General features: G+C 49.8%; 1 protein-coding gene and 1 pseudogene across 1 annotated transcript in view; one reads left to right on the top strand and one right to left on the bottom strand.

Annotated features, from left to right (window-relative positions):
• Nucleotides 1-27,854, bottom strand: part of LOC149325638 (endothelin-converting enzyme 2-like) — a 226,290-nt gene that overhangs the window by 43,328 nt on the left and 155,108 nt on the right. Inside the window, exon 8 of the mRNA XM_089562709.1 lies at nucleotides 17,198-17,290. Within this exon, the coding sequence (XP_089418835.1) occupies nucleotides 17,198-17,290 (93 nt within the window). The remainder of the gene's footprint in view (nucleotides 1-17,197; nucleotides 17,291-27,854) is intronic.
• Nucleotides 26,162-27,664, top strand: LOC149325641 (uncharacterized; annotated as a pseudogene).

Below are 27,854 nucleotides of genomic sequence, written 5' to 3'. Positions count from 1 at the left end.
GAAGATTGCACCGCCGTGGTCTTGTCAAGGCGACTTCTAGTGAAGATGATAAGCTCGTCAGCACAGGTAGGTGGTCACTTCCATAGGGCTTGTCTAAAATATCCAATTTAATATTGAAAGCAGATGCTATACTAAAAGATAAATAAACACAACTCACTTTCCTTGAGCTCAGAGAGCATCAGTAAACAGAGATTATTATACAGCATAAAATCCTCGATAACTTCACCTTCAGTATCTGTTCTTTCACTGCCCAAAAGCAGGAATGGGCATTAAAATCTCCAACTACCAAATGTGGCTTTGGCAGCTGTTCTAAAAGGTCTATAGCAACTATGAGATGTGGCTCTAGATTAGACAGCGCACTCTTATGGTTCTGTGCGTAAGCAGAGTGGCTGCTACAGCTTCGAATCTAGTTTTTGGTACAAGCCCATGAACTGCAATGTCGTTTTTCACTATGATGGCAATGCCACCCAAGAGCCAGCTTGCCTGCTCTCGGTCGTGGCGAAACACTTTACATTTCGAGTACATTTGCGTGTTGGGGACATAAAAATGTTTCTTCTGAACACAAGGCCACAGGTGAGAGCGTAGCTAATATGCCTAATGTCATTTAGGTCATGTAAAACTCCCCTGACTCTAGTCATGTTGTATTACATGTGTGGATTCATTAAAAAACCAGGTTGTGTTTTCAGGCCCCGATTCGGGGCTTCTTTCTTCTTTGTCGATCTAAGGAGCCATGCTGTCCATACATCAATGGCACAAGACTGCCTTGATTTGTGTCCGTTGCATCCCCAGTTACTCTGGACGTCCGTGCAGAACGCACAGGTATGTTTGTTCTCGCCGTGCAGAGACAGGCCCAGGGGCTTGCTGGCCTGGAGTTCCATGCAGTCTGTTTTGTGGGTGCTGCCACTGGGAACACAAGTGGCCCTGCTCCAGGCTCAGGGTGGTGACCTGCCCAAGCAACCAGAGGTGTGCGTCGAATGTCCAGTGGATATACTAACACAATCCGGTTTCGGATATCCGTATTCATAAGCCCATCGGACGTACGGACAGTGTTCACTTTTGTGTATCCGCATGAGAGATGAGGTGCACGGCCAAAGGATGTACAGCTGAGTATTTTCTCAGGCCGCGAATATGGATGTTTTTTTTTTCCCATGGAAAATTCGTGCCGTTCGTGTATGTGTACTGTGTATGCTATGCAGTTTCCTTTTTGTAACTGTGAAAGACTTATTCCGCAAATCTGCTTTTAAGAAATTACAGTGGAACCTCGATTATACGTCCCCCGGTCATGCGACGACCCGCATTTTACGACGAATTTGTGCGGTCCCGGCAAAACCCCCAGAGAGACAATGCATTAAAAACCTCGGTTATACGACGCCAATTTTAGAAGGACACCGCTTCGTAAGACGGCTAGCTCGTACCGTCCGTCAAAAAAGGTCGTCAGCAAACGCAGGCCGGGATGTACCGTATTTTCGCGATTCTAAGCACCCCCCCCCCCCCCCCCCTATTTTCGGAAAAAAAATTTCTGAAAAAAAAAACAAAAACTTTGCATGTGAATCTAAGCACCCCCGTTTTTGCGCGGAAGAGAGTTGCCGAGGCCGCCAAGCGCACTTGCTCTCTTTTTCGTCGAGCCTGTGCAGTCGGAGTCCCAAGGAGGCGCGGCCTGCGTGTTGTTGTTGTGACTGAGAGAAGGATGAAAAGGAAAGCGCACGGGCCCGCCTACTGGCATGAGCCAAGCCACCACCGCTGCCGAGGAGAGTTAAAAGATCAGAGGAAAGATAAAGAGAAAAGATAAGACGCGGTCGCAGCAACAGATGCGTCCCCAGGAGCCGACGCTGATGAAAAAACAGATAAGCGGGCGAGGCCGCGCTCGCGGCTCGCCCAAGCGAGGACAGCGGCGTCCTCGGCGCTTTTTGTAATGGAAGTAATGGATGCTTGTGCCCCACGATAAAACTTCCGACGAAGAGGAAGTGGACAACGATGCAGAGGTTTGCGCTCCCATTCCTAGTTACGCGGACGTGTTGCAGAGCGTCGACAACATCCAGCGCTTTGCTTGCGCGCGCGACGATTTTGGCCGGACGTGGCAGCCCTTGAAAGAAAGTTGATGCGCCGAGGTTGGGCAAAGGTGCAAAAAAAAAAAAAATTACCGATTTTTTTTAAACGGTAATAAAGATTTTTTTGCAAATCTGTTTCAAACAAATGCTGGGTTTTGTCTTTTTTAATCTGATTGGCGTACTTGCCGCGGGCTTGAAGCCGGTCAACAGTTTTCCGCACAAGGCCGAGCGCCACTGGCCGCATTCTTTGATTTTCGATTATACGACACCCGGATTATACGACGGTTTCGCGCGGTCCCCTGAACGTCGTATAATCGAGGTTCCACTGTATTTGCAACATCTGCAGGGTTTGACGCGAGGACATTTGTAAATTGATGCAATTCTACAATCATACCTGCAGTGCAAGAGCTGCCAAGGAGCTAAATTGTTTTAAGGGCAGAAGCAGGTGTTGCATAATTTTACAGCAACTCAATTACTATTTTTATATTTCAAAAACTACAAATTAGTGGAATTGCGCAATATGTCCACCACTTTGTTCACTAAACTTGCCATTGAAACCATTCGCAAAATCAAAACTCCAGCCGGATGCTGCTATCATCATCCTCATAGACGTTAGTTTGGGGTCAGTTCAATCCAATCCATCAGTACAACTCCGTAGTGCCGTTGTTAATTTGTTGTGTAGAGTTGTGCTGCTTTATAGTTCTGTTATTATAATGCGTGGCTTTGGACGAAAGTGGTCCAAAGCCACGCAAAAAGTCTGTGGACGAAAGTGGTCTGTAACTTGAGCAATTCGAAACATGTGGGAAGCGCCTGAAGCTCTTCTGGAACGCTGGAGTGCCATACCGTGCTGACTTTGGATTCAAGAGGACTTAGTGTGATTGCCTATGAAGGTATGCACGAGGAAGAATCAGAAAGTTTTGGCCCCTATTCCTTTCTTAGCCAAATTAAGGGTGTACATGCGAAGTCAGCATATCCATTCCCAGCGGTGGACCTCTCTTGGAGTGGCATGGTGCTGCTGTCAGTTGTGCTTCACACATCCACGGTGCACGAGCAATGAAGTGTGATTTGTTTTCCAAGAAGCAAGGGATGAACACTCATACAAGTCCACAGGGCAATGCAGTCCACGCATGAGGAAAGGTGTCTCACCAGGTGCAACCATCAGGTGAAAATGCCACGGGGTTCTCGGTGCGGACAATCCTCCATGACAATGCAAGGCCACATGTGGCAATCAGAACCACCGACAAGCTCCGGTCATTTCAGTGGGAGAGTCTGGACCACTCACCACCGAGTGATTGTCCCGTCTTTGGTCTGCTGAAGAAGTAGGACAGCGATTCGTGTGCCACAATGAGGCCAAGACAGCAGTGGCTCCATAGTCAGCTGGATGAATTCTACCATTCGGGCATTTCCAATTTAGTGCTGCGATGGGACAAATGTCTGGAGCGGTGTGGGGGCTATGGGGAAAAATGGTGTGAGGTACGCCGCAGAATAGTGTAATTACCTGTATGTACCTTATTTTCCCTGATAAAAAATAGGGGCAAAGACTTTCTGATTCACCCTCGTACCATAGCACACAGCTTGGAACTTACTTTCCGGACAATGCAGCATGATCAGATAATATTTGTTCGCAAGAGAGTCGGAGCAGTAAGCGCGAGGAGATGGCTTCCCCAAGTGTGTGCTGTTCTCACACTTTCGGGAGCCTACATCACACAGCTGCGGGAGCCCTCAACTCACAGGGCTAATTCCCACTCCTCTGCTAAGTTGTGGGACAGAGTATTATCGCATCTTGTTAATTTTTAAGGTGTTGCTAGGTTCACTGTTCCTATATAAAGAGTGCCAACACACTGAACGCAGAACATAGGGAGCACATGCAGTTTGCAGTGGTTCGCAACGGAAGCACTGCGGCTTCCTGTGCACGGTCTCGCAGAGTTCTGCACAGGTTAGTGCCTCAAGGCCATGGATTGACGGTTGTAAATCATGAAGCAAGTGGCTTAAGATAAATAAGAAGCAGACAAAAACATACCATCCTGCTTGCAACGGCATGGTGGAGCAGATAAACCAAACCGTGAATGGGTTCCTGTCGTATTTTGCCTCGCATGACCAGCCTGACTGCGACATATGGCTCCCCTATACAATGTTTGCACACAAACCATGAGAGTAAACAGAGTACAGATGCCTTATCAAATATGCTATGGAAAAGTGTGAGCTGCCATAGCCTTACACTTCTTGAGGTTTTTCTTAAAGTGCATTGTCTGTTATACTAGAGCACTAAACATTTCTGTTAATCGGTTCCAGATGTTTTTCGGCATGGGTTTCACATGACTGACACTTGTTGCTTTCTTTCTTTTTTTTTTTTTTTTCAAAAATCCTGTGGGTGGGAAGGTTACAGAAGTGTATCCCAAGTTTGTCCCATTTGAAGAGCCAGATTTAAGAAAATTTACTAATATAACCCAGTGCTCTGCTGATGTACATCAACCACAGTAAAATATGTCTGCTATGCATTAAAACGCTAAAAAAAAAAAAATGACACAGAGGGGACACAGCGCTTACTCGCAACTACAAGAATTTTTATTCAGAAGCTTCTATATATACAACAAAAACCTGTAGGGTCTGCTCGCGGGCAGGTCAAATCCCGCGCCGCTCACCGCGGGTAGCCTCGACCCCTTCTTCCCGAGTGGTGGGGCGGGGGGAGTGAGGCTAGGAGAAAGCCTTCTTAAGGCGCGACCGCGAAGGCTCTCTCTCTCTTGGACCAGCCCTGCCAGAGGACCACCTGACCCCGCTGCCCCAACGACGACCGACCCCCCTGATGTGAGAATAAACCTTTTCGTACAGAGACCTGCCTCGAGTCACTGCCTGTGCGTCCCCGCGCAGAGGAATCGCCCACAAACAATGGCGCCCAGCGTGCCGCTTTAATTAACACCTTGTGGACGATTTCTCTGTCGATTTTGGGACGTGCAGCCAGACTCGTGGCAGGCCCTCTTTGTTCGGGGCCACGCCGGACCGCTAGGGTTAAGGAGCGGGTCAGGCGCAATGTTCGCGGGGTAGCGACTTGTGCAGTGTTTTGAATTTGTTAGAGGTTTTGTGTTATTTATGTAGTTTTAGGGCGTTTTCTGTTGTGTATTTCCATGTGTTTGTAGATAGATTGTTGTGTATATGAATGTTTTGTTGCCATGAGCTGTTAGCCGGTGCGGCCGGACAGTTGACGCGGGCTTTCCTGGGAAAAGTAGCGCGCAGGGTAGAGCCTCGTATTTTCTCCGTCAATTAGCGCAAACTATGCCTCCCAAAAAGGATGTTTCAGCCACGGCTTTGGATGGCGGGGCAGCCGGTAGTGAGACGGTGGCTGGCACCAACCAGGCCGCAGCATCGGTAGCATCGGCGACAGCATCGCGCCCGCGGATAAATATGGAGGTCCCCTCCTTTTCCGGGTACACGGACGCGAAATCAGTCCACGAGTTTTTACTACAACTCGAGGACTACCAGACGGCTCTGGGCGCCCCAGATGACGTGATGCTAGGGCAGGTCCTGTCTGTAGCACTCGTCGAGAGCACGGCGCGACGGAGGCGCTGCCAGCCGACTTTCCAGTCGATGGCGGACTTCAAAGACTGTTTTCGCGCCGAGTTCTTGCCGCCTGATTACGAGCGCCGGATGCTGGAGGAGCTCGCGTTGCGCACCCAACACCCAGAGGAAAGCCTCCTCGAGTACGTACGCACAATGCAAGAGCTGTACAAGAGGGCAGATCCGACGGCAACCGACCGAGATCAGGTTGCGCGTGTGATCAGGCAGTGCCATCCACGCTTCAAGCCGTATCTGCGGGGCCGCAGTTTTACAAACCTCGAGGCCCTAGCGCAGGAGGCCAAGACCGTGCAGGCGGATTTACTGGCCGAACTGCGCTACCAGCCGGCCCCCAGGCCAGCCGAATCGCAAGAACCGGGATGCGCATGGGATGGAGGCCGAGAATACGCGATGAGGGCTCGGCGCGCCGAGGTAATGGCCGTGGAAAGGCAGGCGGAACCCCCTGTTGTTTCTCGCGCGCTGGACCGGTACGCGTTCGAGCAGCGGCGTCGTGCCGGCCTCACAGGCCACGCGCCGAGCGAGCGTCAGGAAGGCGCGGAGAAAGGGGAGAGTCGTCCCCAACCGCTTCGTGGAACGAGGGGTCCTCCGTCCATGCGGCGGGTGAACGACCGGCTTTGCTGGAATTGCAACCAGCCCGGCCACATGGCACGCGAGTGCCAAGCTAGGCGTATGCTGGGAAACGCCAGACGCTGGCGGTGATGTCTGGTGGCACCGGCCTTTCACCGTCAGCGGGAGAATTTCATGGTTGTCAAGGAACTAGTCAGGAAAAGAACTCCCGCGCCAGCGACGGGGAGGCCTTTGTCCCGCTCGCCTGTAGAGCTCAGGGAGTCGTTCCGCGCTGAAGCCCATTTATGCTAGTGCGGTTAGCGGGTCGATGCTACTCCGCACTCGTAGACACGGGCTCAACGCTGTCATTGGTCGGTGACGAGGTGTACGAGGCCTGCCGGATGGGTAACATCCGTGTCAGACCGGCCGAAACCCCGTTAAGCTTAGCAGCTGGGGCGGCAAAGGCAAAAGGAGTGGTGCGTCTTACGATGCGCTTTGACGGCAGAAAGCGGAGACATCGCTTCGTCTATCTGCCTGGCTTGTCGATACCAGTAATTCTGGGAAGGGATTTTCTCTCGAGTGAAGGCATTGTGCTCGACATGGGGGAGAATGGCTATCGTTACAGCCAGCTCGCCCCCCTCATTCCCTTCGAAAGCGCATCCTTGCCCGGCTGTCCTGCACAAAAGGTGGGTGTCCACACCTGTGCGACAGAAAGGCAGGGGAGCTCCCTCGAGATGCTAAGAGACGGTGGCCCGTTAGAAGTGATTATTGCGTCTTTCTCAGGACCCAGTAGTCAGCGCCGAAGGCTCGCGGAAACTTTACTCCCGTTTTCGGATTGCTTCACGGAGAAACCGGGCAGAACCGACCTGCTTCAGCACGAGATTCAGACGGGTGATACGCGCCCTTTCAGGTGTAACCCGAGGCCGTTAAGTGCGCATAAGAGGCAGCTTCTCGACTGTGCCCTTGACGAGATGATTGATACCGGTGCGGTGAGAGCCTCACAAAGTCCCTGGGCGTCACCAGTGGTTCTAGCACCGAAGAAAGATGGATCGGTCAGGCTGTGTGTTGATTATCGTAAGCTCAACTCACTGACGCCTACGGTTGCGTACCCTTTTCAGTCGATCGAGGCTGTGATGTACGCGTTAGGGAACGCGAGGTTCTTCACAGTCCTAGATGCAAGCAGAGGGTACCTGCAGATTGAGGTGGCCGAAGGTGACGTTGAGAAAACCGCATTCACCTGCCACCGCGGGCTCTTCGAATTTACTCGACTCCCGTTTGGTTTGTCTAACGCCCCGAGCACGTTCATGCGACTGATGGACATCGTGCTGGGCGATGCAAGGTTCAACTACGCCATGGTGTACCTCGGCGACGTTGTGATATTCTCACAGTCGTTCGAGGAGCACCTCATTCACCTGAATTCCGTTCTCGATAGAATGAGACGTGCCGGTCTAACCATTAATCCAAAGAAAGTGCAGTTGGCATCAAAGAGAGTGAACCTCTTGGGCTTTGTCTTGGATGATGGCACACTGAGACCGAATGATGACAAACTGCAGGCAATTCTGAACTACCCCTGCCCCATGAATGTGAAAAGCTTGCAGAGGTTTTTGGGGATGGTTGCGTTCTACAGGCAATTCATCCCGCGCTGTTCGGAGCTTGCAAGGCCGCTGAACCTGCTGTTGCGTAAAGGCTCGAAGTGGGTCTGGGGCAAGGAACAGAGTGATGCATTTGTTGCCTTGGCTCGCGCGATAGCGAATACCACTAGTCTGCGCCTCCCCGACCTGAACAAGCAGTTTGTCTTGCAGACAGACGCTAGTGACTACGGTGTTGGAGCTTTACAGGAACACGAGGGCAAACTGCGCCCTGTCGTGTTCGCTAGTCGCACGCTCACATCGGTGGAGCGGAATTACTCCGTGACCGAAAAGGAATGCCTGGCGATCATGTTCGCATTGTCGAAGTTCGACATGTACCTAGACGGAGCGGTCTTCACCGTGCAGACAGATCATCAGGCATTGTCTTGGTTAAAGAGGCTCAAGAACCCCGCAGGCAGACTCGCGAGATGGGCGCTGACGTTGCAACGTTACGCGTACGCCATCGAGTACCGCCGGGGCAGCTTGAACAAGGTGGCCGATGCTTTATCGCGCGCACCGTGGAAGGCTGGCGGAAGCGCTTCAGAGGCGCAGCCCAGCTTAGTAGAAAGCGGCGTCACCGCTTTTGGAGAGGAGAAGAGGGCGGACGGGAGTGTCGCGCCCGGTTTGGAGAAAGAAGAGACGGACAAAGGTCCCGCACGGTGCTGTGAGGGAAGGGAAACACAGCAGCTCGTGGCGGCGACCGCTCGCCTGCCAAGGAGCGAGGCAGAAAGAAATCTGTCTTGGGGAGTAGCGGTCAGTAGAGAAGAGCTGATCGAAGCCCAGAAAGCAGACGGTCTTTGCCAGCGGGTGCTGAAGGAGCTTGCGAGCAGCGCAGCTTGCACCGGAAACGCTGAGGGCAAGTACGACGCGTATCTGCTGGGCGATGATGGCTTGCTGCTCCCCTACATCCCCCAACTTGACGAGGAAGAAGCGATAGCATCCCCTTTCCGAGTCGTGGTCCCGAGAAGGTTGCGGAAACGGTTCCTGCAGTACTTCCATGACTCAGCGCTGGCAGGCCATGGCAGCGGCAGTAAGACTTACGAGAAGTTATGCCGTGTCGCGACCTGGCCAGGCATGAGAAAGGATGTGCTGGGATACGCCCGTACCTGCCCGGTATGCCAGGTAGCCAAGCCTCGGGCGGGCAAGCCCGCTGGCATGATGAAGGCGGTAGTTAGCAACTACCCGTGGCAAGTGGTCGCGTGCGATATCATGGGACCCCTCTCTCGGTCCGCGCGCGGAAACCAATTCATCCTGGTAATAACGGACCACTATTCCAAGTGGGTTGAGGTTTTCCCCCTTAGGAAGCTTGTGTCGGAACGAATTTGGGAAAAACTGTTGGAGACTTTCACTCGTTTCGGTTTCCCTTCTGACCTGATTACAGACAATGCTTCTTATTTCACAAGCAAAGTCTTTGTAGATTCTTGTCGGGCGCTTCAAATCCGCCACAGGAGAACGAGTCCCTACCACGCTCAGAGCAACATAACCGAGCGGGTGAATCGAAATCTGAAGAGCATGCTGGTCGCGACGACCGAGCAGCACAGAGATTGGGACGCGCGGCTGTCCGAACTGGCGTTCGCTACAAGGACAACCGTGAACAGGTCAGTGGGTATTACACCCGCTTACTTGAATTTTGGGAGAGAGATCGCTTTTCCGCTAGAGAATGCCCTACTCGACGCGGCGGGGCCTGCGCCCCCTCCGCTTTCGCAGTACGCGGCAAGGCTCCGGGAGCGCCTGGAGGCAGCGCAGCGAGCAGCCCGCGAAAACCTCGATGTCGCGCGCATGGAGCAGGCGGATCAGTACAACAAAGGTCGCCGTCACGTCGTTTTCAACACGGGCGACTTAGTACTCAAGAGAACGCACCCACTTAGTAACGCAGCGCGCGGTTTCGCCGCGTCGCTAGCGCACAAGTGGGCTGGGCCGTACGAAGTTATGGCACGGACTACGCCGCTCACCTACCAGCTGCGGTTGTTGACAAACGGCGAAACCGCCGGTCTGGTGCATGTCGCTGATTTGAAGGCTTTCCACCTTCGCAAGGATGATGGCTGCGAAGCGGTGGAAAATCAGCGCGATGCGGCGATCTCACCCCCGGGAGGACGAGCAGGTAGCGGTGCGGTTCGCAACCGACGCTACAACCTGAGGACCAGGTAGCACCCGTGTCTCTCGATTAATAATCACTCGCCATGCTCTCGCCTTCTCAGTATGTCTACTAGGAAGCTCCAGCGGACCGACGTCCGTGGCTTGGACTCCAGAAGGCAAGGCAGACCACCGTCGAACGGTGGCCGCCATCAAGGCGCGCCACCCGGCTGGCAGCAGGAGCCGCGTGAGTGGCGCAGGTTCCACGGCCGCGGTGGCCCCCACCGCCAGCCTAACCACGTGCCTAACCACTGGAGAGCAGCTCCCAGTGGTGCAGGCCAACGCAAGGGCGCCAGGGATCATCAAGCGCAGGGCACCCCTCAGCACCCAGCCGGCGCTTCGGCCGCCGAGCAGCCGCAACCCAGGCGGTCCAGGAGCCATCGGCCGCTTGCACAACGACGAGGAGCGGGCCGGCCTGTGCTCGCTCTGCGGCACACTTGTCGTGCACCGGCTCCGCCATGAGGCCGGTGCGTTGCATACCTGGCATACCGGCGGCTGCAGCACCTTTCCCCGCTGCGCCACTGCAGAGGGTCAGCCCGGAGGAGGTGGCCCTCCGCATCCTCCAGTCCAGCCGCCCAGACCTGCTGTGTCCGGCAGCCGAGGAGCTTTGGAGGGCGCTGCCGGCAGGGCCCCCAGTAGTGGAGCCAGGCGCCTCGCTCCCCCAGGCGGCTCGTGAGGAGCCCATCCAGCTAGCGGTGAGCGGCCCCCCGGCGGGCTCCCCTCCCCCCTGCGACGACTCCATGGATAACGCCCCGGACCCGGAGGTCATCGAATGCCTACTGGTGGACCCCGGGATGGACGTCTGAGGGGGGGGAGATGTAGGGTCTCGCGCCACTCACCGCGGGTAGCCTCGGCCCCTTCTTCCCGAGTGGTGGGGCGGGGGGAGCGAGGCTAGGAGAAAGCCTTCTTAAGGCGCGACCGCGAAGGCTCTCTCTCTCTCTTGGACCAGCCCTGCCAGAGGACCACCTGACCCCGCTGCCCCAACGACGACCGACCCCCCTGATGTGAGAATAAACCTTTTCGTACAGAGACCTGCCTCGAGTCACTGCCTGTCCGTCCCCGCGCAGAGGAATCGCCCACAAACCAAAACAAACCCAGAGTAATCACAGGCCACATGCCGACCGATGTGCAAGAAAAGATTACCTCGCTGTTTTCAATCGCTCTTTCAAAAAACCTATCTCTCTGCTAGACAAGCCAACCGATGGGTCACTAACACATGTACGCCCAATTTCCGCGATATGATAGGCTTCAACTATCTCTCGCGTTACACGATCTCGGTGACGAAAAAGAACGCTCGTTTTGGAAAAAATGGGAGAACATTTCTTCTTGTTCTTGCTGCAGCTTCGACAATGCAGAACCATATTGTTTGAAGTGTCACCTTTTTTCATATCTCCGGCATGTTCCATCAACCACACATTCAAACATCGACCACTCTGGCCTACGTACACTTTTGCGCACGACAGGGGGACCTTGTCCACTGTGCCCATTTTGCACACTACGTACGGTGTTCTGTGTCTGACAACACAACCGCCATTTCTTTTTTTCGCGCCCTGCTCTGCCTTAGCTTCAATCGCATGGCATAACGTTGACAGTTTTTTGGGAGCCGAAAACATGACACGAATGCCATACCTGCCAGCAACTTTCTTAATCCCATGCGATAGTCGATGCACATACGGTACAATCACGGGTTTGCTGTCTCCTTCTTTCTTGTCGTTTTTCCGCTGGCCCTTTACCCAGCGGATAACCTTCTCGCTTGCTCTGCCGATCAGGTAGCGTGGATATCTGCTGTTTCCCAGTCTTTCCACCTGATATTTGACGCTTTCCTTGATGCGATGGTGGCACGACTTTGATGAGGCTGAGTTTAAACACGAGACCACGATTCCATTCTTGATGATCTTCGAATGTGCTGACGCAAAATTCAACAAGCTTTTCGCGGAATGCGGACAGTAACTCCAGCAAAGATGGTCCGGGTTCTTATTCAATCGAAGGTCCAGAAACTGCAGCTCTCCCCGACTTGGAACCTCGTGCGTGAACTTGAGGTCCATAGCGCTATCCTGAAACAATTTTACGATGTCTATTATCCTGCGTACGAAGCGGTCACAGTTGTCGACGATGATTAAATAGTCATCAACGTACCGAAAGGCCTTCCGAAACAGGTCAGCTGAATTCAGCTCTATCTTCTTGTTCACACAGCCTAAAAACATGCTACTAAGAGCAGGAGCTACCCTAGACCTAATGCACACCCCTGCGCGCTGCACGAAAAAACGGTCACCATAACCAATTACTGTAGACTTCAAATAGAACGACAGAATTTCCAGGAAGGACTCAAGGGACACACCGCACCTTTCAATAAACCCCTTTTCATCAGTGATGCATGAATGGACGCACCCCATTCACACGTTGTGCGGCATTGAATAGTCCTCAGGTCCTCCACATCGATGCTAAGGACATGACACTGCCCAGGGTTTTCAGCCAACAGGTACTTGACCGCGGCTTCTGAGTTGGTCAAATGTTTTAGGGGAATCCCCCAAGGTGGAGTAGATTTGTAATAAGGAAGTAATTACTCATTGGCATCCACCCGAGCGCAGTCATACGGCTACAAAGAAAGCTATACAGCTTTCTCAGAAACTTCGTAGTTAAAGAAAAATTCGTCCTGGTCCGGGGATCGAACCCGGGACCACCACTTCACCGGAGCAGTCGCTCTACCAATTGAGCTAACCAGGACGGCAAGCTTATGGTAGGGCGAGAGCGAATTGATCAATAACTCGAAGTGAGAACTGTGTTGGTCAAATGTTTTAGGGGAATCCCCCAAGGTGGAGTAGATTTGTAATAAGGGAGTAATTGCTCATTGGCATCCACCCGAGCGCAGCCATACGGCTACAAAGGAAAGCTATACAGCTTTCTCAGAAACTTCATAGTTAAAGAAAAATTCGTCCTGGTCCGGGGATCGAACCCAGGACCACCGCTACACCGGAGCAGTCGCTCTAACAATTGAGCTAACCAGGACGGCAAGCTTGCCGTCCTGGTTAATAACTCCATTTTTAAATAAGTTGCAACAGGGTAGAAATAAGTTGCAACAGGGCAGAAATAAGTTGCAACAGGGCAGAAATAAGTTGCAACAGGGCAGTTGCAACAGGGCAGATTTCTAGTACAGTGAACCCTTTTCTGTCAACTAATTTTGACCTATTGAGCCCAGCAGTAATTGCGTCGCTAATCGCCGTATGCTTGTGCAAGGCTCGCACCCTATCCTGGTACGCAAGGTATGGCCGGTGCCCTGTGGACGTTGCGCGGGTTTGTGGATTCATGGAACCTTCAAGGGGCCACACCAGAAGGTTCACCAAGATGCTACGTTCCGAGTGGCGGCGTCAGGCAAGATTCTTTAGAGATCACCTGAAACTGGTGTGCGGTCTCCAGGGAGACGGTTGCATGTTCCGCATGTTCCGGTATTTGGCAAGACCTAGGCTTCCTGACCATGGACGAGAAAAGTCCTCGTAAGAAGGCAACGTCATCGTTTTAGGGGACAAGCCTGTTTCAGCGGAACACCGGAAGGTTTTACAGTTGGGACCCAAGTTTGGTTTTGAGCCCGTTCTTCATGCCGCGGAGAAGCTTGCTTTCTCAAAGACTGTGTATGGGCGTGTTTCTAGTGACGACTTTCGTCCGAGATGCGCGGATGAATGCCTGTCGGTGCTGCAGAAGACCGAAGAGAAACAAAAGAAGCGCGGGAGCACCGAACAGCTGATATGCTAGAACATGACCTGCGGCTGCTGGTTGCGGACAAGGATGGAGTGTTCGTCGTCATGCCTACCGGCACGTTCAAGGATAAGGCGAGAGGGGCAGTTCACAAGAATTTTAAGGAAGTGCTATTCAAAGCGAAAGCAGTGAAGAAGCAGGCAGTGGAACTTCTTCAGAGCCACAACCTTCTACGTCTAGCGTCTTCAGTGAAGGCAGCCTCAGCAACTCATCTGGAAGCCTTCCTCAGCGTGAAGACACATAAGGAAGGTATGCCTTTCCGTTGCATAGTTTCGGAGAAGAACTCGTGGCAGGATCCCGTCTCAAAGTATTTACAGAGCAATTTAGGATCTCTGAAGATAGACGACCCATGCAGTGTCAAGAACTCAGAAGCCGTGGCCAAGTACCTGTTGGCTGAAAACCCTGGGCAGTGTCATTTCCTTAGCATCGATGTGGAGGACCTGAGGACTATTCAATGCCGCACAACGTGTGAATGAGGTGCGTCCATTCATGCATCACTGGTGAAAAGGGGTTTATTGAAAGGTGCGGTGTGTCCTTTGAGTCCTTCCTGGAAATTCTGTCGTTCTATTTGAAGTCTACAGTACAGTGGAACCTCGATTATACGTCCCCCGGTCATGCGACGACCCGCATTTTACGACGAATTTGTGCGGTCCCGGCAAAACCACCATAGAGACAATGCATTAAAAACCTCGGTTATACGACGCAAATTTTAGAAGGACCCCGCTTCGTACGACGGCTGGCTCGTACCGTCCGTCAAAAAAGGTCGTCAGCAAATGCAGGCCGGGATGTACCGTATTTTCGCGATTCTAAGCACCCCCCCTATTTTCGGAAAAAAAATTCTGAAAAAAAAAAACTGCATGCGAATCTAAGCACCCCCGTTTTTGCGCGGAAGAGAGCGTTGCCGAGGCCGCCAAGTGCACTTGCTCTCTTTTTCGTCGAGCCTGTGCAGTCGGAGTCCCGAGGAGGCGCGGCCTGCGTGTTGTTGTTGTGACTGAGAGAAGGATGAAAAGGAAAGTGCACGGGCCCGCCTGCTGGCTCGAGCCAAGCCACCACCGCTGCCAAGTGCAGATAGAGGAGAGTTAAAAGATCAGAGGAAAGATAAAGAGAAAAGATAAGACGCGCGTCGCAGCAACAGATGCGTCCCCAGGAGCCGACGCTGATGAAAAAACAGATAAGCGGGCGAGGCCGCGCTCGCGGCTCGCCCAAGCGAGGACAGCGGCGTCCTCGGCGCTTTTTGTAATGGAAGTAATGGATGCTTGTGCCCCACGATAAAACTTCCGACGAAGAGGAAGTGGACAACGATGCAGAGGTTTGCGCTCCCATTCCTAGTTACGCGGACGTGTTGCAGAGCGTCGACAACATCCAGCGCTTTGCTTGCGCGCGCGACGATGTTGACGACCTACTGCCGGACTTGGCAGCCCTTGAAAGAAAGTTGATGTGCCGAGGTTGGGCAAAGGTGCAAAAAAAATCACCGATTTTTTTTAAACGGTAATAAAGATTTTTTTGCAAATCTGTTTCAAACAAATGCTGGGTTTTGTCTTTTTTAATCTGATTGGCGTACTTGCCGCGGGCTTGAAGCCGGTAAACAGTTTTCGGCGCAAGGCCGAGCGCCACTGGCCGCATTCTTTGATTTTCGATTATACGACACCCGGATTATACAACGGTTTCGCGCGGTCCCCTGAACGTCGTATAATCGAGGTTCCACTGTAATTGGTTATGGTGACCGTTTTTTCGTGCAGCGCGCAGGGGTGTGCATTAGGTCTAGGGTAGCTCCTGCTCTTAGTAGCATGTTTTTAGGCTGTGTGAACAAGAAGATAGAGCTGAATTCAGCTGACCTGTTTCGGAAGGCCTTTCGGTACGTTGATGACTATTTAATCATCGTCGACAACTGTGACCGCTTCGTACGCAGGATAATAGACATCGTAAAATTGTTTCAGGATAGCGCTATGGGCCTCAAGTTCACGCACGAGGTTCCAAGTCGGGGAGAGCTGCAGTTTCTGGACCTTCGATTGATTAAGAACCCGGACCATCTTTGCTGGAGTTACCGTCCGCATTCCGCGAAAAGCTTGTTGAATTTTGCGTCAGCACATTCGAAGATCATCAAGGATGGAATTGTGGTCTCGTGTTTAAAGACAGCCGCATCAAAGTCGTGCCACCATCGCATCAAGGAAAGCGTCAAATATCAGGTGGAAAGACTGGGAAACAGCAGATATCCACGCCACCTGATCGGCAGAGCAAGCGAGAAGGTTATCCGCTGGGTAAAGGGCCAGCGGAAAAACAACAAGAAAGAAGGAGACAGCAAACCCGTGATTGTACCGTATGTGCATCGACTTTCACATGGGATTAAGAAAGTTGCTGGCAGGTATGGCATTCGTGTCATGTTTTCGGCTCCCAAAAAACTGTCAACGTTATGCCATGCGATTGAAGCTAAGGCAGAGCAGGGCGCGAAAAAAAGAAATGGCGGTTGTGTTGTCAGACACAGAACACCGTACGTAGCGTGCAAAATGGGCACAGTGGACAAGGTCCCCCTGTCGTGCGGAAAAGTGTACGTAGGCCAGAGTGGTCGATGTTTGAATGTGTGGTTGATGGAACATGCCGGAGATATGAAAAAAGGTGACACTTCAAACAATATGGTTCTGCATTGTCGAAGCTGCAGCAAGAACTAGAAGAAATGTTCTCCCATTTTTTCCAAAACGGGCGTTCTTTTTCGTCACCGAGATTGTGTAACGCGAGAGATAGTTGAAGCCTATCATATCGCGGAAATTGGGCGTACATGTGTTAGTGACCCATCGGTTGGCTTGTCTAGCAGAGAGATAGGTTTTTTGAAAGAGCGATTGAAAACAGCGAGGTAATCTTTTCTTGAACATCGGTCGGCATGTGGCCTGTGATTACTCTGGGTTTGTTTTGGTTTTTGTTGTATATATAGAAGCTTCTGAATAAAAATTCTTGTAGTTGCGAGTAAGCGCTGTGTCCCCTCTGTGTCATTTTTTTTTGTTAGCGCCTGGATTTTTCACAATGAACGTATACCAACTAGCTCAGCTTTCTGCCCTGTTGCTATGCATTAAATTGTTTTCATTTTTATAGCCTCGCGGAAGTGAAAAAAGCACACATGAACCATATATGCGATTATCCAATAAAGATCCGGCAACGGACGTCCTCAACTGGACGGCTGTCGGCGATACAAATGTATACCTTTGACCTCCTATCGGATGGCTGATGGATTACCACCAGCTGTTTGTGAATGTTCAACAAACGTCCAAAACATTTGAAACGGACCTCTATCGGCTGTCCGAAGGATATCTGTGGTTGCTTGGGTGGGCAGGTGCCAAAGGATGCTGTGATGTCGTGCCCTGTTGCACCACAATGGAATAGCTAGGTTTGTGCATCAAGCTAAAACTCATTTGTGCGCTTCCTTGAAGGCTATGTTTTTTTTTTATGTTGAGACAATCTCTTCTTTCCACGCAAGTGTTCACTGCGAACAATGTGGAATGGGCCCCTTGGGGCAAGGAGATGAGCCAGTACCTTTTCCCGGAGTGGACCCTTGTCGGTGAGCCAGGCCACGCTGCTCACGCTGCCGATGGCCTGCTTCTTCACCTGCTCGGCCAGCGCCTCCGCCTGGGCACAGCACACCACTCTTAGCTGCGCTTGAGAGAACTTCCAGCATGCAAGTCATGCACAACAGCAGCTGCGTAGGGGTGCAGTGTCAGATGGGGCCCCTGAGGAACTGATAAAAATGAGGTAGACGAGGTTGCATTCTGCACTAGCACATTATTGCTTTTATTCATGCCTTGCATTCTTCCTCCCCCCTATGTAATGCCTCTTTAGGGCATGCGAATAAAACATCCCGCCACCGCGGGGATACACATGGATCCTGTAGGGATGAAAGGAGCACTGTATGTCACAAATACTAGGCCAATTCTTGAATATGAATGCATGGCTTGGGATATGTTTACGAATATTTGAAAAGACAAATCAGAGTGAGTACAGAAGAGTGCCGCGAGATTTGTAACTGGGAACTACAATTTACATGACAGGAACTTCGAGAATCACTGGGGTGGAAACTGTAATCGCAGCGAAGAAAAGCACTGACATTCAAGTTCTTGCATGAAATCGACAACAATAAATCCAGAATCGATAAAACCCTCACAAAGTTTCAAGGAGGAGGGATAACACCATGAATATTACTAGTTGTAGCTGCAGCATTATTTTCCTGCATTACTCGTTTTTTTTTCCAAAAGAATAAATGATTGGAATATGTTGCTGAATGAAGTTTTTACAAGTCTGAACTTCCAGGCTGCCTTAGAATGTATCGTGCCCATTTGATGTTTAGTGTTCTCGTAGTTGGTTGCGTAATGCACAGAAAGATGTAGCCTAAACTGAAAGTTTGTTAGGGTTAATCTATATGTGCCACTAGTGCTGTCAATGCTTCTTTGTTTTTCGTTTACTATGCTCTGTTTTGTTGTATTCATGGTTTATTGCTGTGCTTTTGACTCCCTACAAAAATTCCTTCGGGTGTGTAGGTATATTGAATAGGCTCTTTCAAGTAGAAGACTCATATGTGTCCCCTCTGGTCTGACTCATCGCACTGCAGGTTGTGGATCAGAGCTCCAAATGTCAGGCCTGGCACGCAGCCACTAGAAGGCGCAAGGTTAATACCGTAATAACGCCTATAACATAACTCGGTTGAGAAGTATGGCATGTCTCTGAAAGTGTTCCTTTTATTCTAGCATGCATACAGTGTTTATCCCCTTTAGGCGTGAATTATGACCCAACGGGGAAACTGTCATAATTTTAGATCTTCGTAAGGAGCATTCCAGGACAGCTCATAAAAACTTGCAGCCTGCCCTGATAAGTAGCTCTCAGGTTCTCATATCATATTGTGACTTTAGATTATTTTCAAGGTCTCAGTTATCTTCTGTTGACTCATTCCTGTCACATTGGGTTGTTATGTCTACACATTTTAGGCATTTTAAATTGTTGTGAAAAAAGTGAACAGAAATGGACATTCACTGGAGCCATCAGTTTTAATAACTTTCTGCTCATTTCATGTTGCCTTTCTACCCAAGGTGTTGCACCTGTTTTTTTTTTATAGGTGAGATTTGATGGAACGCATCGACACATGGGCAGCACTGGAACAGCAGCTGTCGTCAGCAGATGGGAGCGAATGCGGCTAACAGCTCTCGTGCTGTGTGACGAATGCACCACGCTTCTTCCGTGGCCAGGCATGATCCATGTGCACTTTGTCACTGATGAATCAGTGTCCTGTGCACATCTGGACGTATTCTTGTGTTTTCAGTTATGAACGTTGCACACCAAGTGAGTGGAGTGATTTGGCGTTAAGTCTACTTCCTGGTCACGGAAGAGCAGTGCATTATATGTTCAGGCACACTTTTCAGCAGTGTTTCCTTCATGGTCAATGTGACTCGCCTACAGTGTGGGCCTTGCGAATGACGAATTAGTGCACCGTGTTTCTTTGAACCTGCTCCCAGCACTGTTTACAGCAAGACACATCAGACACATCAGAAGTTTGTGAGTTGACTTGTTGTAGGACTTGTCTTGCATCCGTTCAAGCCAGTTGAGCATTCATACACATCAGTGATTGTTAACACCAAGAACAGGAGTGTAAAACGAGACCTGCTGCAGAACCTGAACCTCTAGTGCAGGTACAAAACTTTAAAGGCCAGGCAAGCAATAGAGTAATGTTCAACAGCCTAGCAAGGAAACTGCAGTTCGCAGTTGGTAGCCAGGTGCTGGAAGTAGTAAGGGAATATGTCTATTTAGGGCAGGTAGTGACAGCTGATCCAGATCATGAGAGGGAAATAACTAGAAGAATAAGAATGGGGTGGAGCACTTATGGCAGGTTCTCTCAGATAATGAATGGCAGTTTACCAATATCCCTCAAGTGAAAAGTATACAACAGGCGTATCTTACCGGTACTCACCTATGGGGAAGAAAGCATGGAGGCTAACAAAGAGGGGTCAGCTTAAGTTAAGGACAACGCAGCGAGCTATGGAAAGAAAAATGATAGGTGTAACAATAAGAGATAGGAAGCGGGTGGAGTGAGTGAGAGAACAAACGCGCGTTAATGACACCCTAGTTGAAATCAAGAGGAAGAAGTGGGCTTGGGCAGGGGGCATGTAATGCGAAGACAAGATAACCGCTGGGCCTTAAGGGTAACGGACTGGATTCCAAGAGAAGGCAAGTGTAGCAGGGGGTGGCAAGTGTGGCAGGGGGTGGGCGGATGAGATTAAGAAATTTGCGGGAATATGGTGGCCGCGGCTGTCGAAGGACAGGGTTAATTGAAGAGACATGGGAGAGGCCTTTGCCCTGCATTGGGCGTAGTCAGGCTGATGATGATGATGATAAAGTAACAGAGTCAAGCCCCCTTATAACGAACCTGACAGTCACTTGGGCTGCATTCGTTGTATTCGAGGTTCGTAGTAAGTGGACTTCTTATGTTACAGCCAGAAATACGGAGTCCACTGAAAATGGCGTTTATTTCTTATAAAAGTTCATTATGCGCATCGGCTTCTTCAGAGGAAACCATATCATGGCGCTTTCCAAGGCCAGTCATACTTTATGTTCCATGCCAGGGGACAAAGTGCCAACAGCTGAACTGCGTTAAGGATGTGACTAATCATGGTAAAGCGTTCGTGAAGACTAGTGGCAGCTCGGCCTCGTCTCCTTGGCAGTTGGGCCGCGCTGGTAGTTTGTGTATCAGTGTATGACCTTGGGATGCTCGAGTCACGATCTGCACCAACGAAGTCACCTCGTGAAACCACACCTGGCCGTCAACAACAAATCCACATGCGCCTAATTACGCGGATGCTTGACAGTGTTCTCAGTCATTCGTTGACCAGTAAGGCATGCTTGACGGAAACAAATCCTGATGCGCTCTGCAGTCGGTCTATTCACGTGGCCTTATTCATTTCCAGAGCAAGATAAGAATGATATTCGAACCAGCACATCATCACCTAGTGTGTTAACTGCTAGCAGCCTGAGCTGGAGGAAGGGGATGCACCCATGATCTTGAGTGCACGAATGACGCCCACTTCCAGTGGCTCAATCTTGCACTTGGCATTTGGTGGCGAGAAAGACGTCGCCACCAGAAGGCAACATGTGATGCATTGCAAAGTTTTCAAGCACAACTTGGTGCTCCTACTTTTTTTGCGACGTCATGGTCAGACTCAACAAGCCACTTAACGAGAAAATCGTGCGTCATCACGCCATTGGAACTTAAACCTGGTTGCACAATCGCCGAAAGAAACAACAAAAAGTCACGCATTATCCATGTGATCGCTTTCGGCCTGTAGTGTACGAAAACGTAGCTACCAAAGCATCGCAGCTTGCGAGCCCTGCTGATGACACTGCTGGTCGCTACTGTCCATCCTCGTGCACAGTAGGAAAATAATGCAAGGCATGCATTTCCGATTTTGTTTGGAACAAAGGAGTGCCAGACGGATGTTACGTGTTCGTACTGTCCTTGCCTTTTCTTCTGCGTGGCGCTTTAAAGCTACATTCTGTGTTCAAAAAATATCTGTCCAACCGCCCCCCATTCTGCACTGATAAAGCATTTTCGACAGCTGCATTTCGTGAAATTATGCATTTTTGTTGGGGATGTTTGGCCTTGTTTTATTGCATTTTTAGGTCCCTACTGTTGTGTGGGCGTTCCTGTGCTGTTGTGCCGGCAGGCGACCACCAGGCACGATAGCCGGGAGGGAGCCCCACCACTCCAGAACAGAACGCAAACTGGTTTCTTCCGGGCACCCCAGGGCTTGGCTTCCGCTAAGAGGGCGCCACTGGCAGGTCAGTAGGTGGCGACCCTACTGCACCAGCATTTTTTTCAGGGAGATGCTCTTCCATCTCTGCACTTACCAAAACCACAAGTTTTTCAACTGCAGGGCTGAGCTTACAACGCTTCCTCATTCGTTCTAACCGGGTTGCGCTTCCACGGTGGCAACTGAGACGCGGTCCCGCCAGCTTAATGCATATTTTGATGGTAGAACCTCCCTCGTACGTAATAAGGGAGCGTTTTTTATAACTGCGGCTGTTATAAGAGGGCTCGACAGTATTCATGAAATAAAAGAAGATGTCAAAACAAAAAAAAGTCCCGTCTGTTTGCCTTAGTTCACACCACAGGCATTCCTCATAATCAATGTGTGAAAGCAAGTTCGACGAGTCACAAAACTGTGCAGTGCATGGTGCACTTGTAATTTCAAAAACAATGTGAGATTATTCTTTACCACAGACTGAGGCACAAGAAGTGTACACTCTGCTTGCCCAATAGTCATGGGTGGGAAGTTTGTGCACGTTTTGCAGAACATTTAAGAATATTTCATTCTCCTGAAGTGTGAAATGTGAATGAATTTTCCTGCTGCTGTACTGTGACTGATGTGTATTTTCTGTTTCTCCCTTGATATCCTGATCAAGTTTACTTATCACTGATTTTTCTTTTTTGTGGATTTTTCTGATCTTGTTCTTTGCACTGTACATATCAGCTACTAGGCAAAGGCGAAAAAGTTCTCCCTCGATGGTTCAATAAAACTTGTCGGGAGAGTAGGCTGATTCTGATGCTACTTTCCCACTGCATACAAGAGATGATGATGAACATATACAACACAGCCCAGATGGCACACACTGTCTGATGGATGTCCTGATATTGGACGGGAAGAATGCCTCAGATCTGAAACCGCACCTCCGAACTGGGTCGTCTGGTGAGACGCCCTTCTTCGGACAAATTCTGAAATGTGGCCAGAATAGAAAATATGCTATGGCAGATGGCAATAAGCTGGCACATCTCATGTGGTCGCTGCAGGACGTGGGGAGAATCGGAGAGAGCTGCCAGGTTAGGACTTCTAATAGAACCCCGAATTAGCTCGGCAACCTCCAAAATACAGTTTGCCCCTGAAAACTTATCCACACTGTAGGCTATCAGAGCTGTTGCTATTCTAGCAGCGCATGGCGTGGTGTCTGCATTGGATTCTTTTACATGTAACAAGTGAAGGCGGGTGGTTGACAACGGAGTGCATATTGCAACCGCGCAAAACGACACAGGACGGAGAGAGGAAAGCACAGGACAAGACGTGGAACTTCAACTAAAGTTTACTACAGGAAAACCACATTTATACAGGAACCGTAATCACACCTGATAAACAGCCGAAACCATCAAATAACACAGGCACGTGGGCGCGTGTGGCACTAGTTAGCCTTTCTTAGATAAAGATACTGAAGTGGAGCTGATTCGCCGGTCATTTTCTTTTTTTATGCAGTAGGCTTCGGAGATTTCCTTGCTAAGCTGGGTCGTCAATTTTTTTATGACAATTGTGTTGCGGAACCTGGGTGTGCAATTACTACAATGGCGACAATGTTTTGCCAGTTCCCCGCCCCCCGCCAATGATTCAACAATGGTGCGATGCTCCTGAAGTCTGGCATTCAGGCATCGTCCAGTTTGCCCTATGTAGCAATTCCCACATGTGAGCGGTATTTTGTACACCACCCCCGTTTTGCAGGGAACGAACCTGTCTACGTGCTTAGTGCGGCACTCATTCTTTTTTTTTTTTTTCCCTTCCCTGCACCATATTGCACATGCCCGAAAGCTTTTTGGGCGCCGTGAAGACCACCGGGACATCGCATTTCATGGCCACTTTTTTGAGGCGATGGGAGATCTGGTGGAAGTATGGCATTGCCACGGGTCTCCGGCGTTGCGGTTCTTCACTTGGGCTGTGCTTCGGTGGGCAACGAGCTTCCTTGGCAAGGGCTTCTATCACCGAGGTGACCATCTCTCGAGGAAAACCAGCACTACTCAGTTGTTGTAACTGAAATCGCACGCTATCCTGCATTTCATGTGGGCAAGACATCAAAAGCAGCGCGCAGGCAGTTTTTTGCTATTCCCCTTTTAATAAGCTTTGAATGAGCTGACTGGTGGTTCAAAACACCTTTTTTTGAGCGAGGCTGGTACCTCCAACACACCTGGGTTCCACTAGCACTCGTGACAATACTTATGTCCAAAAACTGCAAGCATCCCTGCGATGGAAACTCATAGGTGAATTTCAACCCAAAGGCTTTCCTCTCTTCGTCCTGCGTCGTTTTGCGCGGTTGCAATATGCACTCCATTCTTTTGCACATGCGCTTGTTTACATTTATCACATTTTTGCTTGACCTGAAGCTTGTATCGCTTTCAACTAATGAAAAAAAAATGCCTTCAAGCCTTTTCGACTTCCAATTCCGGCATCTCGCTACACAAGTCATTTAACCAATTAACCCTCAGCCCTCAGTCCCGAGTGGCTCAAGAGCAACTGACCAAGACCTGTGACGCAGCAGAGGTTTCTCAGAATATCTGGCTCCGGACAGCCCAGCATTGGAAACTGAACCTGGCAACGTTTAATGCAAGAACCTTATCCAGTGGGGCTAGCCTAGCAGTGCTGTTGGAGGAATTAGAGGGTATTAATTGGGATACGTCACAGGGCTCAGTGAGGTTAGGAGGACAGATAAGGCGCATACAGTGCTAAGGAGTGCTATCATGAATAAGCGAAAACCAAAGTAATGTACAACAATCTCAAAAGGGAACAGAAGTTCACGCTTAGAAGCGAGGCGCTCGAAGTGGCAAAGGGAATGAGTCCACCTCGGGCAGGTAGTCACACCTGATCCGGATCATGAGAGGGAAATAACTAGAAGAACAAGAATGGAGAATAAGAAGAATAAGAGTGGAGAGCAAGTTACCAGGTTACTTGGTGATGCATTTTCTGAAGAAGTTAACGCAAAAAACGGACGAGGGACAGAAAGAAAAGACCCATAGGACATTCACAAGCACTCGTGAATGTCCTATGGGTCTTTTCTTTCTGTCCCTCGTCCGTTTTTTGCGCTTCCTTCTTCAGAATGAGAATGGGGTGGAGTGCATATGGAACGTTCTCTCAGACCATGAATGGCTGTGTACCGATGCCCCTCAAGAGAAAAGTATGTAACAGCTCGATTTGACCACTACTGGGGCAGGAATGTGCAGGCTAAGAAAAAAGGGTTCAAATTAAGTTAAGGACAACGCAGCGAACTATGGAAGGAAAAATGATAGGTGTAACGTTGTGTGTCAGGCTGATGATGACGATGATGATGAATGTTAAGAGACAGGAAGGGGGCAGTGTGGGTCAGGGATTTACCAAAAAAACAATATCTTCAGAACAAATAATTACTCTCCAAAACAAACAAGCAAGTAATCAAAGCTTTTCTCATTAGCCGCACTGACAACTGCATAAGCGAGCCTTGCATTTTCATGCTCTCCAAAGAATTTTGGTTTTGGAGGGTTTCCTGAAGGCTTCCGAAATGATACAAGTTTCTGCAGGGCTTCTTTTAGGTGTTTCTTGGTTTGCAAGCCTCTTCATTATAAGTCTGACGATAACCTTTGCATCGGGCTTGCGTGGTAAACACACATTTTACGTACAGCGGCAACTTCTACCAACAGACCTTTGGAACAGCAATGGGGGCAGCCATCTCGGTCACAGCGGCTAACATCGCTATGGAAGCCATCGAAAGCAAAGCTTTGGCCACCTTCCAACCGTGACCAAAAGTATTTCTTAGGTATGTAGACGACTGCTTCTGCGTCATAGACCGAAAGCACACGCGCATTTTCCTCGATCACCTCAACGCCATTCAACCCTCAATCAACTTTACTGTTGAGGAAGAGACCAACGGCTGTCTTCCGTTCCTCGACACTGTGGTAACACGTACTCCGACTGGTCTTAGTTTTCGCGTTTACCAGAAACCGACACATTCTGGAAGATACCTAAATTTCAATTCAGCGCACCCAGTCAGACACAAGCGGTCAGTGGTTGCATCTCTAATCAACCGCGCCAGGGAAGTTTGCAGTGAAGGCGCAGCCCTAAACCACGAAATGAAGACTGTGGAAAATGACTTAACAAGAAACGGCTACCCGCTTTCCTTCATTCGGAACACGAAAAGAAGACTGGCTCCATCGAAGAAGCCTACTGCCAGGGAAGACGAAAGTGCCGACGCACCGAAACCGAAGCGAGGCCCGATCCTGTATATACCAGGGATTAGCGAGGCGCTGGTGCGGATGTTCCGCAAGCACGGCGTCCATGTTGCACATGTGCCAACGAGCAAGATAAGAAATGAGCTGGTAAACGTGAAAGATCAGCTCCCTCGTGCAAAGTTTTCCGGCGTTGCTTACAAAATTGCCTGCGCCAACTGTTCATCAGTTTACACAGGTGAAACGAAAGATATCACGAGACGCCTGAAAGAACATCAGTACTACGTACGAAGAGGAAAAGTGACAACGAACGCAATCGCGGAGCATGCGCAAGAGACTGGCCATGAAATTAACTGGGACGAAGCAGATATAGTGGCAACAGAAAAGAATGTATCAGCCAGCCAAAATCTCGAGTCATCCAGACTACGCCTAACACAATAAGTAAGAACATTGCACCCTATCTACGCGAAATGTCCAAGAATGATACTAACCACTACAAAAAGCCCGGGATGTCCAGCCAGTTGCTCATTGTGAACAAGGGAGCGAGCCGTAGCGCTCACGAAACGTCATTTGTGTTTGACCATGGTCAGTGACCAGTGAATCTCTTCTTGCGTGATAACTCGATGTGCCTGACATGTGTAAGCCGCGCTATCACGAATGCTCTAGAAATGATGCCCTGCAATTCTTTTTGCTCTGGCCTCCTTGCTGTCGAGTGCCGTCACTGCGACCTGATACAACCTTGTGCTCTGAATGAGGTCTTAGTTTTGGTACTGTTAGCTTTTGGGGCAGACTTGGCTTCTTTTGTTGTTTTATACCCTCACACTGTTTCTAGTTTTACTGCCTTTTGTAGGCAACCTTGTTGTGACAATGTCAGCTGATGTGCAGGTTCTTGCTGGATTCATTTCCACCGTCTTGGGAAATGCAGCGAACGCAGACACGGGCTTCGATCGTCCCCTGGTATCTACTGATGCTTTTCAGCCATCCGGTGCGGGAGGCGCATTCTTCACCAACTCCGATATGCTGGGGAGGCTTCTTCACGTGGATTCTTCCTTCTGCGCACCTTCATCGAGTCCCCTCAAGCCAGGCCTCTAAAGGGAACGTCTGCATCGTCAGTGGGCATGGCAACCCCATCTTGACAATGTCAGCTGCTGTTTGTGCAGGTTGGTGAACGAAAATATAGGTTCCGTAACAGTTACCTCATTTTGATCGTGTTGTCGCATCCATGCACACTGATCGTTTACTTGAATGATTGTATTTCAATGGTGAGCCTGTTGCTAAAGCTATCAGGAGATGTGGAGGAAAATCCTGGTCCTCAAAGAGCGGAAATGGTTAAGCAAGTCATGAAAACTCAAACTGAAATCCTCACCGAAATAAAGGAAATTCAGGCATATCAAGCATCTTCAGGAGCACGAACGCTTGACGGGCAACAAGGCTGTCTACTACTGAACAAAAACTAGACAGCTATGATGAAGCTAGAGACAGGCTTTCTAAACTAGAAACATTTGCTGAAAGATGCGAAACAGAAATGGCTGCTGTTTCCCGAAAACTTGAAGGATTAGAGAATCGCTCACGACGCAATAACCTAATCATGCGGGGAGTGAAACAAGAGCAGTGAGCGAGTGTAGAGGTCTTATTAAAAAGTGAATAAGGATATTTTTGAAGCGAAACTTAAACAGAGGGCTGACTGTATAGAACGCATTCACCGACTTGGAAAGATGAAAGAAGGTAGTGACCATCCGATTATTGTTGCATTTACCGACTTTAGGGACAAGATGAAAATCTTCAGTAATTGTTTCAACCTGAAGGGCACTGAGTATAGAGTAAATGAAGATTATTCCAAGAGAATTGCTGAAATAAAGAAAAATCTCTGGAACACATGTGAGAATCAACGAAAGAATGGTGCGAAAGAAAAGTTCGTTTTTGATAAGTTAAAAGTCAATAATATCCTTTACACTTGGGACATGGAAGCCGAGCAGCGGTTTAAAAGCCGGGATGCTCCTAGCAAGGAGTGACTGAACGATCAGAAACCTGGTTGCTTCAGGATTATAAATGTGAACGCCAGAAGCCTGCTTAACAAGGTAGATGCGATAGAGAGTGTATGCCTCGAACATGAACCTGATATTATGATAATCACTGAGCCTTGGCGACACAAAGATATTGGAGACTGTGAAGTTACTACCCCCGCTACTCCATAGTAACTAA

The sequence above is a fragment of the Amblyomma mixtum genome, chromosome 10 (genome assembly GCF_055824585.1).
Source record: "Amblyomma mixtum isolate Tamu chromosome 10, ASM5582458v1, whole genome shotgun sequence".
Lineage (NCBI taxonomy): Eukaryota > Metazoa > Arthropoda > Arachnida > Ixodida > Ixodidae > Amblyomma > Amblyomma mixtum.
Note: the sequence above shows the minus strand (reverse complement) of the source record. Positions and strands in the feature narration are given on the sequence as shown.